This window comes from Oratosquilla oratoria, chromosome 23 (assembly GCF_046742065.1).
Source record: "Oratosquilla oratoria isolate Oo_2021 chromosome 23, ASM4674206v1, whole genome shotgun sequence".
Lineage (NCBI taxonomy): Eukaryota > Metazoa > Arthropoda > Malacostraca > Stomatopoda > Squillidae > Oratosquilla > Oratosquilla oratoria.
Window position 1 is genome coordinate 47,182,921 of NC_134799.1, and position 14,060 is coordinate 47,196,980.

At 38.6% G+C, this 14,060-nt stretch overlaps 1 protein-coding gene across 2 annotated transcripts in view; it reads right to left on the reverse strand.

Annotated features, from left to right (window-relative positions):
• The window catches only part of LOC143038108 (uncharacterized), a 562,954-nt gene that overhangs the window by 45,440 nt on the left and 503,454 nt on the right, over nucleotides 1-14,060 (reverse strand). For both annotated transcript variants that reach the window (XM_076207096.1, XM_076207095.1), the window contains exons 10-16: nucleotides 12,622-13,362; nucleotides 12,334-12,522; nucleotides 11,842-11,903; nucleotides 5,882-6,070; nucleotides 5,530-5,701; nucleotides 1,260-1,367; nucleotides 1,062-1,132 (exon numbers count right to left, since the gene is read on the reverse strand). In XM_076207096.1, coding sequence (XP_076063211.1) covers nucleotides 1,062-1,132; nucleotides 1,260-1,367; nucleotides 5,530-5,701; nucleotides 5,882-6,070; nucleotides 11,842-11,903; nucleotides 12,334-12,522; nucleotides 12,622-13,362 — 1,532 coding nt within the window. The remainder of the gene's footprint in view (nucleotides 1-1,061; nucleotides 1,133-1,259; nucleotides 1,368-5,529; nucleotides 5,702-5,881; nucleotides 6,071-11,841; nucleotides 11,904-12,333; nucleotides 12,523-12,621; nucleotides 13,363-14,060) is intronic.

The window sequence follows — 14,060 nt, forward strand, 5'->3', positions numbered from 1 at the left end:
GGATGGAATGGGTGGGAATGGTTTTTATGCCATTTCTTTTTGGCTACCTCCCTTGTAAGGGGGAAAAAGCCTTTGGTATATGCATGTATGTATGTATTATCATCATTACTATTATTATCATCATGATCATTATCATCATTACTACTATCATCATCATCATCATCATCATCATCATCATCATCATCATCATCATCATCATCATCATCATCATCATCATCATCATCATCATCATCATCATCATCATCATCATTATTATTATTATTATTATTATTATAATCATCATCATGATCATCATCATTACTATTATTATTATTATTATCATCATTATTGTTATTATTACTATTATCCTTATCATTATTATAGGTTTTGAAAATGGGCACTCTGCTGCCCATCTTGTAGGACCACCACAATCATGTACTCATCATTGGTTCTAGTGAGGGGAGATTAGTCATTCACTAACCATAGAAAAATGCTGCAGAACTGGTCTGAAACAGTATTATTAATGCTACTATTGCAATGACTGCAGTCAGTACCCTCATGTGGGGTTGCTAAAGGAAAGTACAAACTACATCATAAATAAGTAAAACCCATTCAACCACCCCATTCCATCTCAGTACCTCAGGGATGAATGATGCTTCATCTCCCACTATACTGTTTGGGTCAAAAGTGATGCAGTCATAATAAATCAAATTTACCTCAAATTAAAAAATATTGGGACTGTCTGATATATATCTCTTCAAAATAGATCTACTTTGTAGATTTTTGTGCTGACTAATTCTATCCAATTTCATATGGCTGAAGAGTGGAATTTTGATAAAACAGGGTCTTGATTAAGTGCAATTGTCTTATACATACTCTTAGCTGAACAAAATTGGCAGGCTAGAACAAAATTGATAAAGTATGCCATTGTGTTGATGAAGGTAATGCACTGCTATATCAATGTGTCTGACCATGAGTGTCAATTCAAAGAAAAATTCATCATAACCTTGTCAGAATAACTTTGCTCATTCAAGTTATCATTTGGTTAAAGAAATCCTTATATGAAAATATACACTACTTACTTGTGTGCTTCCTCAAGGCAAGACATTTCCTCTGGAAACTTGAGCAGATCTGAATTTTTCCTTTCTGCTTGCTGTATGAGGAAAAATACTTGTTCACTACATATTTTTATGTTATTTTTGGTCAAACTTACTTATTTTATTTAAGCTTAAAAAATAAGATAATGCACTAAAACAATTGCTATTGTGTAGGGACCTCACCTGTACTACATAGTGTATAAGATTCATGCCAGGTTTGTTTGCACGAATGTCTGTCAACTTCTGCAATGAAGAAAGCTTTACCCCAGCCGCATTGCCTGCATATCCACCCTGCAAGTATAAAGCACAAATGAAATCACTTTCTGATATTTCAGCTGCAGTTTATGAAACCATGGTCTGTAAGACAAGCACTTGGAGACAATCACAGGTCATTATGAATTGCTCATCAATCCCAGTGTTTTAGTAGTCTCTTTTATTCGAAACATGACAATTAAGTTCATACATGAAACCTTCCTTCTCATAGAGTCAAAGAATACACCTACTTCATACAGATTAAAATCACATTAATGCCTCTCCTGTCTCAGTAATTTGTGGATTAAGGTTAATCCCTGTCCTCTACCACACTGCTTGGGTTCAAGGCAATGCAGTGAGATATAGTGTTTCCATAACAAGGCCAAACACAAGGTCCTGGTATGACAGTGTCTTTGTTGTGGGACCACCTTCTAACCCCAAGAGTTGGGTGCCATCCACAAAATACCTCTGTCACTGGCTCCCATGTAGGTTGCAGCAGTCCCTGGGACCAGCTTCAGTTTTCCGGATGGGTACCACAACCCTTTTCATAAACAATGCACCTTCACAGTTTTCTGCACTGAGAGATAATTCTCTGGTGATCATCCCTCTTCTACTATTAGCCAGAAATGTAGGCCAACCACAGAATACACATATCCAACATACTCCAAACCTATCACTTCATGCTGATGGACAAAGGACTCAGTTTAGTGCAACTCATACAAAAACTGGCTGTACACTTACTTACACCCCACCCTTGCCATCCCCTTTCCCCCAACCCTCCTCCTGAAACACTACTCCTCTTCATTCTGACCCAGATCCTAATCCTTCCCCATCAATACTCCAACCCTATACAGTAATCTACAATACATAAAGAGCACACACCATCAACATCTTACAACATAACATTGATGGCATCAGAAAAAAAAAAACATGAACACTTCCTCAAACAATACAACATACATGTTGCCATCATACAAGAAAAAACTATGACTGTCGCATAAAACACCCACATTTCATATTTTCACTACCATCAAACACAATAGGACCAATGACAATGACAGTGGACTCATCACCCTGATCCACCTGTCCATCTACTTCGTGAACACAAATGCCAGTACCAAAACCCACCTCCCTAATACAGACAATACTACAGAAACACAATCACTACAAATCCAAACAAGTAACAAATCCACAATAACAATATTAAACATGTACATCCCCACCATATCATCCCACACAGGTCCAAACAACTTTAGGCCAAAGCTTAACTAAATTGTCACTATCCCTAACCTTATCCTGGGTGGTGACTTCAAAGCCAAGTCACCTGGTGTGTCAATAGCCCCAACACAGAGGGTTTGATCTACAAACACAATTTGACTCAATGATCATCTTGAACAACACCCATAATCACACACATATCCCCTATCAAGCCTTTTACACTCCCTCCTGTCCTGACATCATCTTCTGTTCTTTGTGCTTCACTGCAACAACTTCATGGAAAGTGGCCAGAGCTCTTGGATCCAACCACCTTCCAATCATCACCACCAAAACATGATGCACCCCAGTTAGTCACAGACACACATACACCAATTACAAGAAAGGAAACTGGGAACCTTTCACTGAAGTGACAGAACAACAGGTTGAGACACAAAACAGAACACCAATCACAGACATAGATGCTGCTATGCACACTTTCAATACAATCATACAAAATGCAGACAAGAAACATATCCCCAGAGGCAACAGAAAGTCACATAATCCCAACTTCACACCAGAAATCCAAGGCCTCATCATACATGATACACTTAAACATAATATCCCGCACCTATCTCTCAGAACAAAGAGTTTCCTGCAGACCCAGACTACACACCCTTAATAGATAGCCAGACAAAACATATAACCCATAACCTCAAGCACTGAGCTGCCTGTGGACCTGACAATATTAGTAACAACCACCTAAAACACATTGGACCACATAGCATACACACACTCACCAACATTGCAAACTACAGCTATTCATGCAACATTATACCCAACATCTGGAAGCAAGGGAAAACCATCACTATCCCTAAACCCAACAAAGACCCACCAGTTCCAGCATCACACCACCCAATCACACTTCTCTGCATCCCCTCCTAAGTCAAAGAACACCTCATTGTAAGAGGCTCACATATATAGGTAGACAGGTGAGGTAGAAGGAGGGATAGATAGTGGGAGTTACATTTTTATTGGACTGGTTGTTTTGTAAACAAATGTTCGATGGTGAGAAGGCAAGGAATTTTTATTACTTCGCTCTCAGTGTTACGTTTATAAACAATGGCTTGGGGAATTGATTTTATTGTTTTATGTAAGTTTTACTTCTGCTGATGTAAACTAAATCAGTGAGCAGTGAATTCAAGATTGCTTAAGTAAGTAATATTGCATGAGTTGTAACAGTGGATCTGATTGGAGAAAGGGTGGAGGAGAAAATTCAATTGGTTCACGATTGTAAGATCACGCCCTTAGGGGAGGTTCTTAAATATAAAATTAAAGATCATTGGACTAAAGAAATCATGACGTCACTGCAGAACTGATCTAGGACCCAAATTAAGTGTTCTTGACGGGATTCCTTGCAAGAACTTTGTAGAGTGCAGTGTATAAAGATTAACAGAAGATAGACATAGAAGAAAAGAGAGAGAATTTATATAACTGAAGGAAAAGAAAATAACAGTGGATGATTGGAGGCATGGGGCCTACCAATTAAAACTGTGACTAATCATTTATATATCACATAGTGACAGTGGTGAGAACTGGGAGAAAGTGAAGAAAAAGAGATGAAATCATACTGCAACTCATCACACCACTGGTTTTAGACTATTACATTCCATGAACACTCTTCAGATAAACCTCACACAAAATGTTTTTGAGGGCATCAGTTCAGATAAGCCCCCACACAGAACACTTCTCATAACACTAGACATCAGCAAAGCTTTCAATGCCACCCCCCATCACAATCTAACAAACAAAATATAGAATGCAGAAGTGCACAATAATACCAAAAGATGGCTGGCCAATTATCTGGCAAGTAGAAATGTCTATGTGTCATATGATGACAAATCATCACACACCAGAAACTTTAAGAATGGATTACCACAGGGCTCAGTTCTACCCCTACTCTTTTTAATCTATACATGCATGATATATCCACACCTGACACCTCAGAAATGCAAATCTCTTCTTATGCAGACAACATAACAATTACATGCACACAACATAACACAAACAAAGCTGCAAAAATACTACAACCATATCTCGATACACTCAATACTTGGTTCACTACAAAAAGACTCAAAATAGCCACAACCAAATCTACAGCCACAATTTTCACCAATTGGACATACATACCACAACTCTATATCAACACCTACAGATCATTTACACCATGAAACAAAAGTCCTCAAAGTCAAGGATCACCTTGACATGAAAGGCACACAAACACTTGCCACAGCCTCCATAAACACGGCATAATCATTACACTACATAGCAGAACACCCACACATGCCAAGAAACATCAAAACAACACCCAAATACCTATATCACACACAATTACTTTCTTCTCTTTCTTCACAACCACCAGACACAAGCCTCCAGAAGCATATCGATAATCATATCACTCATTTTTCCATCAACAAACTGAAAGACAATACATTACTGCATGCCAGACCCCTTCATATCCATCCCTCTAAATCCTCTCTTGCCTGAAAGGACAGAATCCACCAAGCCAGACTGTTTTGTGGCCCCTATGCAACCCTTCTAAGCTACCAGAAAAGGCTGGATGACAGCATTGCAGACAAGTGTCCAAGACACTTCACCCCATACTATACAACACATTATGGAAGACTGCATTGTACACCATCATGCATATTAACAACACAATATACACTATGTAAAGGATTTGTAGGAAAACCCTGTTTCAGCTGTGGCATTCCTCAGGGAGATGTGACAGCTCGGCCTGATAGTCTATGGAATGACAACAACAACAACAGAGATGGTTCACCCTCCACCACTTCCTTATATGACAACTCCCCTCCTCGTCCACTCCAAATAATCTAGGAGGAGGGGGCAGTTGGAAAATAGTAAATATTAATCCTCTTTTTTCTGGATCCATCTGAGAAAATACATATTCAAACATAACCTCTTAAAGAAGAGACTAAGTGCTTACTGAATTGAGGAAGTTGCCTGCAACAAGAACCATATAAAGGACATCCTGCAGGTGTGGGTTGGAAGTAAGGTCTCTGGCAGCATAGATAACAGCATTAATGGATGGTTCAAGTTGATCCATGATGGCCTCAAATTCTTCCTTAAGTAGCATTGCCTCAATGCGCAACTTGTATCTGGAAAGTAACATGTAGTATAAAACATTTGAATGAAAATCAAGAAGACAAAATAGAAAGTGAAAAGGCACTAAAAACATTTGATAAACAGGATGCACTGTTAGACTGTAAAGAAATATACTCTACACTACTTTTGAAAAGGGAAACAAAAAACATATACAAATTTATCCTATTACTCACTGAGAGACCTCCATCAGCATAAGTAGGAACTTCTCAGCATTAGCAAGTTTACTTTTATCTCCATCAAAACTCCTGAGCATTTCCATTTCATCTGCCTCTGGTAAAATTTTCAAGAGTCCTCGAAGCTTTTCAGCACCAATATCACTGTGTTCACCATTTCGGATCATTTCCATAATCTCTTCATTGGGCCTAAATAAAATAATAATTTCATTATCACAGATGATATTAAAGACAAAGTTGAGTTTATGGGTGTTATGCAAATACCCCAAAGCTTGATTATAGATATATATATATATATATATATATATATATATATATATATATATATATATATATATTCATACATGTACCAAAAGGCCTTTTTCTCCTTATAAGGGGGTAGCTAATCAAACATACAGTACATCCATCCTATACCCACTCCATACCCATCTTAATACCTCATGGATGAAGGTCATTCCTGTTCTTCATCACACTGCTCAACTTAAAGGCAATGCAGCAAGAGTGTGTTTCCAGAACAGGACCTGACAGCTGGAGCTGGTTTACCTTCACTGCTTCATTATATGGAAACCTCCCTTATCCATTTGAGAAATTTACAGAACAGGCAAGAAGACCATCCCTTAAGGCCAAGTCATTTCCTCATCCATTTACATTCACTCTCCAGTCACTCCACCCTTTAGCTCTCCTCCTTGCAATACAAATATTCTTCTTGAAGACAATACCCCCTTTACCCAATCCATCCACCTCTTCTTGGTCTTCTCCTCAAGTTTGTTCTGTCAATTTCTGCTTCCACACTCTTTTTTGCTAGGCTTTCTTCACTTGTTCTATGTCCAAACTATCTCAGTGCTCTTTTATTTACCCTATCTGCCAGCTTTCATTCTTTCCCGGCTCTTTTTCTTATTCCCACACTTCTCATTTTATCCAGCCTAATTACATCCCCTTAAACAGTTAATTTCAAATATATTGGATGCTCGCTGGCCGAGTGGGTTAGGGTGTCATTACTTGCAGTGAAGATTGAGATGGTGACAATTCAAACCCTGCTCAGGGCAAGTTGAACTAAGGGCATGGTTCATTAAATTCCACACTAAAAAGTCCACTGTACAGAGCACTGTCCTAGCCTCTTGATAGAGGGAGTTTGTGGAATTAAATCAAATCATTTAAGGCTGTTCCTTTCTTTTCATTCAAATACTGTCCCTACTACATACAGTGCCAAGGGCACAATAACTACCTCATACAACCTCTTTGCTTTCATCTCCAGATACCTACTTCCCATAATATCTTTCATTTCCTCATATTTACTTACTTCCCTTACTCTAGAATTAATTTCCACACTCCATTCCCTGCTACATGTGACCACAAATGATTTGGTTTTAATGTCACAAAACTCCCCCTATCAGGAGGATAGGATGGTGCCCCTTACTGAGGAATTAACATAAGAACATAAGAATGAAAGAGACTGCAAGAGACCATAAGGCCTACATTAGGCAGCTCCATATCCATCACCACCTGTCATCCCCATCCATAAAGTTGTCTAATCCTTTCTTAGAACAACTGATAGTTTCAGCACTTACTACATGGTTACTAAGTCTATTCCATTCGTCAACCACCCTATTAGTAAACCAATTCTTGCCTATTTCCTTCTTAAATCTAAATTTGTCCAGTTTAAATCCATTACTGTGAGTCCTGCCCTGTTGTTTTAATATGATGACCTTGTTTGCATCACCCTTGTTAAAGCCTTTGATCCACTTGAAAACCTCTATTAAATCACCCCACACTCTGCATCTTTCCAGAGAGTGTAAGTTGAGGTGCCTAAGCCTCTCTTCGTAAAGCAAATTTCTGAGTCTATGTATCATTTTGGTCATTCTTCTCTGTACTGATTCTAGTGAATTGATGTCCATTCTGTAGGACAGAGACCAAAACTGTACTGCATAGTCAAGGATGGGTCTAACTATCTCTAGATAGAGTTTGATAATTACCTCTGCACTTCTATTTGTTACCGTCCTTGATGTAAAAAAAATTTGTGAGGTGTTCTCTGGTCTAGATGCAATCATCAAAAAATTAAAGGAAAGGGACCCAAACCCAGCATGAAGTGAAACAGTTCCCTATAATGTGGACCAAGTCTTCAAGGTCTGCAGAGATATAATTGAGGTAAAGAAAAAAAAAAGGCAAACCACTATTTCCATCTTCTTTAAACTTGCCACTTCCTCCCACCCAACCCCCTGCCCTGCATCAGCTGATCCAGACTCCCATCTGCCACCTCTCCAGTCTACATCTGGCACTCTTCTGTCCACCTCTGCTGCCCAGGATTCATCAAGCCCTACCACTTCTGATGTCAAGGAGAAGGCTTCCTTGGGATTTTAGTAAGACTAGCCATGAAAGGTATGTGCTGTGCGGGATCAGGTAACTAGTGGCTAGTGGCATTCTACAGAGCCTCTTTTTCTGCTCTTTCCAGTGGATATAGGCCTACTGGGGAAACCACTGTATAAAAAAATAACACATCTATAACACTACCTCTTTGGATGGCATGGAAAAGTGTTATATATCTCTCAATATAGGCTAGGCCAAGGCTACTCTCCCCATTAAATTAAATCCTATTAAAAGTTAAGTTCACTATCTGATTGTTCATTATTCGATCTGGTTATTAGAAACACAGCAGTAGAAATCCTTAATGAAATTCAGGGGGGAGACAGTGATTCAGGCACAGACCTAGAAGAGACTTACAGAATTGGTCGCTATACTAAGGATAAGAATCGACCTCTAAAGATAAAACTAAGGTCACAAGTGGTAGTAGAAGACATATTTGAAAAAGTAGGTAACTTGGCAAAGAGTGAAAAATACAATAAGATATGGATAAAAAGAGAAATGAGTACTGAGGAATTAGAAAAAGAAAGGGCACTAAGAGAAGAAGCAAAGGAAAAAAACTTGAAAAGATCGGAGACAGAATGCAAAGAATTCCAGTGGAGAGTAATAGACTTGAGATTAAGACAATGGCGCTTCAAAACGAACAAAACAAGGGAAGAAGAAACCAGGGAGAAGGAAGAAAATTAAAAGTGGCCTATACCAACATTGACGGACTAATTTCGGGACTGAACGAACTCAATGATTATCTGTTAGAAGCAAAACCAGACATAATGGGAATTGTAGAGACTAAACTAAGAGGTGAAATACCATCCACTGTTATCGGACAAGGTTTATACAACTACTGGATAAAAAACAGGGACAAGAAACAGGGAGGGGGAATCATGTTCTTGGCCAAGAAAGACCTAAAGGTGACAAAAATTGCAGAGGGCAAAGGTAATGCTGAATTGATCATGATAAAAGTCGAAGGCAAGAATATGAAAAGTAGAAAGTTTGTGGTGACTTATGTGCCTCCAAAAACAAGCGCTTGGAAAGAAATCGAACATACAAAAATGCTAGATGATACAAGAAAATCACTCAATGAGATACTAATGGGTAAGGGTAATCTGGTAGTTATGGGGGACTTCAATTGCAAAGAAATTTGTTGGGACAGCATGACAGTGCAAGGAGGAGATGACTCGTGGGGCAATGTACTGCTAGATATGACCATGGAGTACACAATGACCCAATGGGTCCGTGAAAACACAAGGTACAGAAATAATGAAGAGCCATCGAAACTAGATCTAATACTTACAACAGAGCCTGAAATAGTGCATAAAGTCCAGTATGAGACACCAATTGGAAAGAGTGACCATGTACTCATCGAAACTATACTAAAGGAAGAAATGGACATAGAGAGGAACAAAAAGCATAAGAAAGGAAGACTGAGGTACAACAAAACAGACTTTACAAAACTAAAGACATTCTTCCGGAATGCAAACTGGGAAATATTTTACAGGGAAGAAACAACAGTGGAAGAGAAATGGAATATATTGATGGAAAACTACAATGAAGGGGTAAACAAGCATGTACCAAGACAAAAGCGAGAGAGATAGTACATTAAATGTTGGTTCAACAAAAGATGCAGTGAGGCAAAAGACAGAAGGGACAAAGCTTGGAAAAAGTGGAGAAAAGACAAAAACAAAGCAAATGGCAAATTTATGTTAACTATAGAAATGAGTATGTTAATGTGAGAAGAGAGGAGAAAAGGAACCATGAGAAGGATATTATAGACAAATGCAAAGAGCAACCCAAACTATTCTATCGGTATGTGAATGGTAAACTTGAAAACAAACAGGAATTGGTGAAACTATGCCAAGGAAACATAGAATACACAGAAGATTTAGAGATGGCCGAAGTCATGAACAATCACTTTAAATCTGTTTTCACCAGAGAGAAAATACCAAATTGTGACATAGATAAAAACAAGAAATCTCCCCTCATGAATGAGTTTACAGCATCACTAAAGGAAATATCAGAACATTTATCAAGGCTGGATGTCAGAAAATCACATGGCCCGGACGGTATTGCAAATTGGATTCTAAAGGAGTGCAAAGAAGAACTAACAGACAAAATACACATCTTAATAAACAGCTCACTCAAAGAAGGAAAGATACCCGAGGACTGGAAAAACGCTAACATTGTACCAATACACAAAGGAGGAAACAAAGAAGAACCCACCAACTATAGGCCAGTATCACTAACAAGCACCATAGCCAAAATTTGTGAGAAAATAATCAAGAATAGATGGGTAAAACATCTGGAAGACAATGACATATTAAACCCAAGACAATTCGGATTCAGACAAGGAAGATCATGCTCCACAAACTTAATATGCTTTTACTCAAGACTAATAGACATAGTGCAAGAAAGAAATGGATGGGCTGATTGTGCATTCCTAGACTTGCAAAAAGCCTTTGACAAAGTACCACACAGAAAACTACTAAAAAAGCTGGAACACATAGGAGGAATACAGGGAAACCTACTAAAATGGATAGATGACTTTCTGACTGGTAGAAAGATGAGAGTAGTGCTCAGAGAAAAATATTCAGACTGGAAAGAGGTGATCAGTGGAGTACCGCAAGGATCTGTGCTGGCACCAATAATGTTTGCTATCTATATGAATGACATGGATGAGGACGTGAACTGCTACATGAGCTTCTTTGCCGATGACGCCAAACTGCTAAGGAAAATAGAAACTGATGAGGACTGTGAAGCACTGCAAGAAGACCTAAATAGGGTATGGAACTGGAGTCAGAAATGGGAAGTGGACTTTAATATTAAGAAGTGTAGCATAATGGAGTTTGGAAAAAGCAAAAACAGAATATCAGGAAAATATACAATTGGAACCAAAGAAGTAAAGAAAGTAGGATCCGAAAAAGATTTGGGAGTAATTATCACGAACAACTTGTCCTATGATATACAGATTAACAAAATTGTCGGGGAGACTTACAACTTGCTAAGATCAATAAAAGTGGCGTTTACATACTTGGACGAAGACATGATGAAAAAAATATTGGTTACATTGATAAGGCCTAGATTAGAGTATGCAGCGACATTGTGGTCCCCCAGTACCAAAAAGAATATAAAGAAAATAGAAAGAATCCAAAGAGCAGCTACAAAAATGGCACCTGCACTTGCAAACCTATCATACGAGGAGAGATTGGCTAAACTGGAGTTACCGACACTGGAGCAAAGAAGAGAGAGAGGTGACCTATTGACCATCTACAGAATCATGAAAGGCACAGAGGTACTCGATAGTGAGAACTTACTTAACTGGGACAAAAGAAACACAAGAGGACATGGAAAGAAAATAAAAAAACATAGCTATAGAAGAGAACTGAAGAAAAACAGTTTTCCTCATAGAGTTTTGGACACTTGGAACAAACTGGACAATGGAATAGTATGCGCAAAAACCATTCATGAGTTTAAAAACAAACTAGACACTGCAAGATACAAAGGCGGGACATCACGAGCATAGCTCCCCTTCCCGCAAAATACAACTAGGTAAATACAACTAGGTAAAATATATTGGGGGAACCCTATACTTTTGTGTTCATACTTACACTCTGAATTGTCTAAGGAAGATGTTAACATTGAGACTCCGTTTGCCATCAAGTAAATTGATCTGTTATTGAAGGGAATTAATCATTAGTCACCTACAATAGAGTATTTTCTATAGGAAATAATTTAGTACAGAACTTGGTTTAATCTACTATATTCATGATGATATTGATAAAATCTTATCCAGAATAATTTCTCCTGTCATAGCAACAAAAATATATCAACATTTTTCTTATTACTACATATATATATATATATATATATATATATATATATATATATAAATCTGTATATATATATAAATATATATATATATATATATATATATATAGATATATATAGATATATATATATATATATATATATATATATATATATATATATATATATATATATATATATGTCAAATTTACTATTAGATGCATATTGATAAAAATCATGACTGTAAAACATTCATGCACTTTACAAAATAATGTTAAAGACATGGTTATCACCTCTGTGGGTTCCTTCTTCTTTTTATCTCCTTCATCTTTTGTTCCACTGGTACTACCTTGCCGAGGTGATGGAGAAGTACTGGTCTGCTGACAGAAGAGTCCTTCCATTTCCTCCCAATCCATGTCAGCCATTGGTGAGTGTTCATGCTGTTTTGCTAGAAGAAACCAGATGTTGTTTTTGCCTACCACCTGTAAAAAGATAGGGAAGATTATAATACAAATAATCATATTGCTAGCCCTTTCAGATCCCTTGCAATCATGCAACTGCAAAAAAAAAAAAATGCTTGCCTTAGAGTTAGGAATCTTATTCCAGTTGATTGTTTTCATTTTGGATCTTGGTCTGGGGGTTTCCATCTGAGGTAATTTAATCTTTTCCACTTCTGGGCTAGGGCCTTTCATTCCTGGTGGGGGAGGTGGACCAGGTGGGCCAGGCAGCTTAGGAGGTCCTATTCCTGGTGGTGGAGGTGGTGGTGGAGGTCCACCACCTGGTATTGGTGGGGGTGGTGGAGGTGGAGGTGGACCACCTCCTGGTGGTGGAGGTGGTGGTGGAGGTGGAGGAGGTCCTCCTCCAGGTGGAAGGGGTGGTGGTGGTGGTGGTGGTGGTGGTGGTGGTGGTGGTGGTGGAGGTGGCCCTCCTCCTGGTGGTGGTGGTGAAGGCCCTGGCATTCCACCACCAGGTAGAACTGGTACAGCCCCAGGTGAAAGGATACCAGTTGGTGACCTGAGTGTGTCATGCCCAATCCCACTGTGTAAATTAAGATTGAGAGAATGTTTGCGGCTCTTAGACTCATCCCGATGGCAAGAACAAAGACATCTTCCCTCGCCAGCAGTTTTTAGTTTTGTTAGAGATTTGTGAGAAGGTGCTCTCAACAATTTGGCTGAATCCTCTTTGTTCTCAAGGAGTGTGGCACGGTGCAGTAACTTCTCAGCTGTGTCCCATATTAGATCACTCACTGCTTCCTTTGGATCAATCCGAAGAAGGTGCTGTAACACACTCAGGAATGGGATTTCCTGTGGTGTTTCTGCAACCTGCAAAAAATATAATAAAATATTATGTAAATGCACAACATCAGAAAATGTGGTTACATGTGAAATTTATCTGTAATGAATTAATGATATTCTACATTTCCATAAGAGAATTAATGACAAAACTAAAAACCAAAAGTATGACTGGATTGAACTGGCATTTTAGGTACTAAGCATACATACATACATACATATACCAAGGCTTTTTCCCCCTTACAAGGGAGGTAGCCAAAAAGGGAAAGGCATAAAAACACTCCCACCCATTTCATCCCTACATACACTCCACACCCCTCCCACCCTCCCTCTCATCTGAGCACCTCCTGGATGACGGGTCATCCCTGCACCCTGCCCACCGCCCTGGGTCAGAAGCAGTGTCGCAAGACACAGCACATCCACAGCAAGGCCGCTTCATTTAATCGGCGACCCCCCCTCTCCGTCCCCCCTTGCATATAAGGAGAAGACGGGGAGAAATCCCTTCGGGCTAAGCACATTGGAAAAATAATAGTGATAAGTAACTACTGTTCTAAAGCAGTAAAATTTCAAACTAACATAATTTTTATTATACACAAAGTTATATACACAATACAGGAAACTCAAGTGAAAGATATCTAAAATACCATCAAAATACTTTAATGCAAAGTAGCAACTTAAAAAAAAATCCCTGCTGACCTTATGTCATCTCATCTGTTTTTATTATTCAA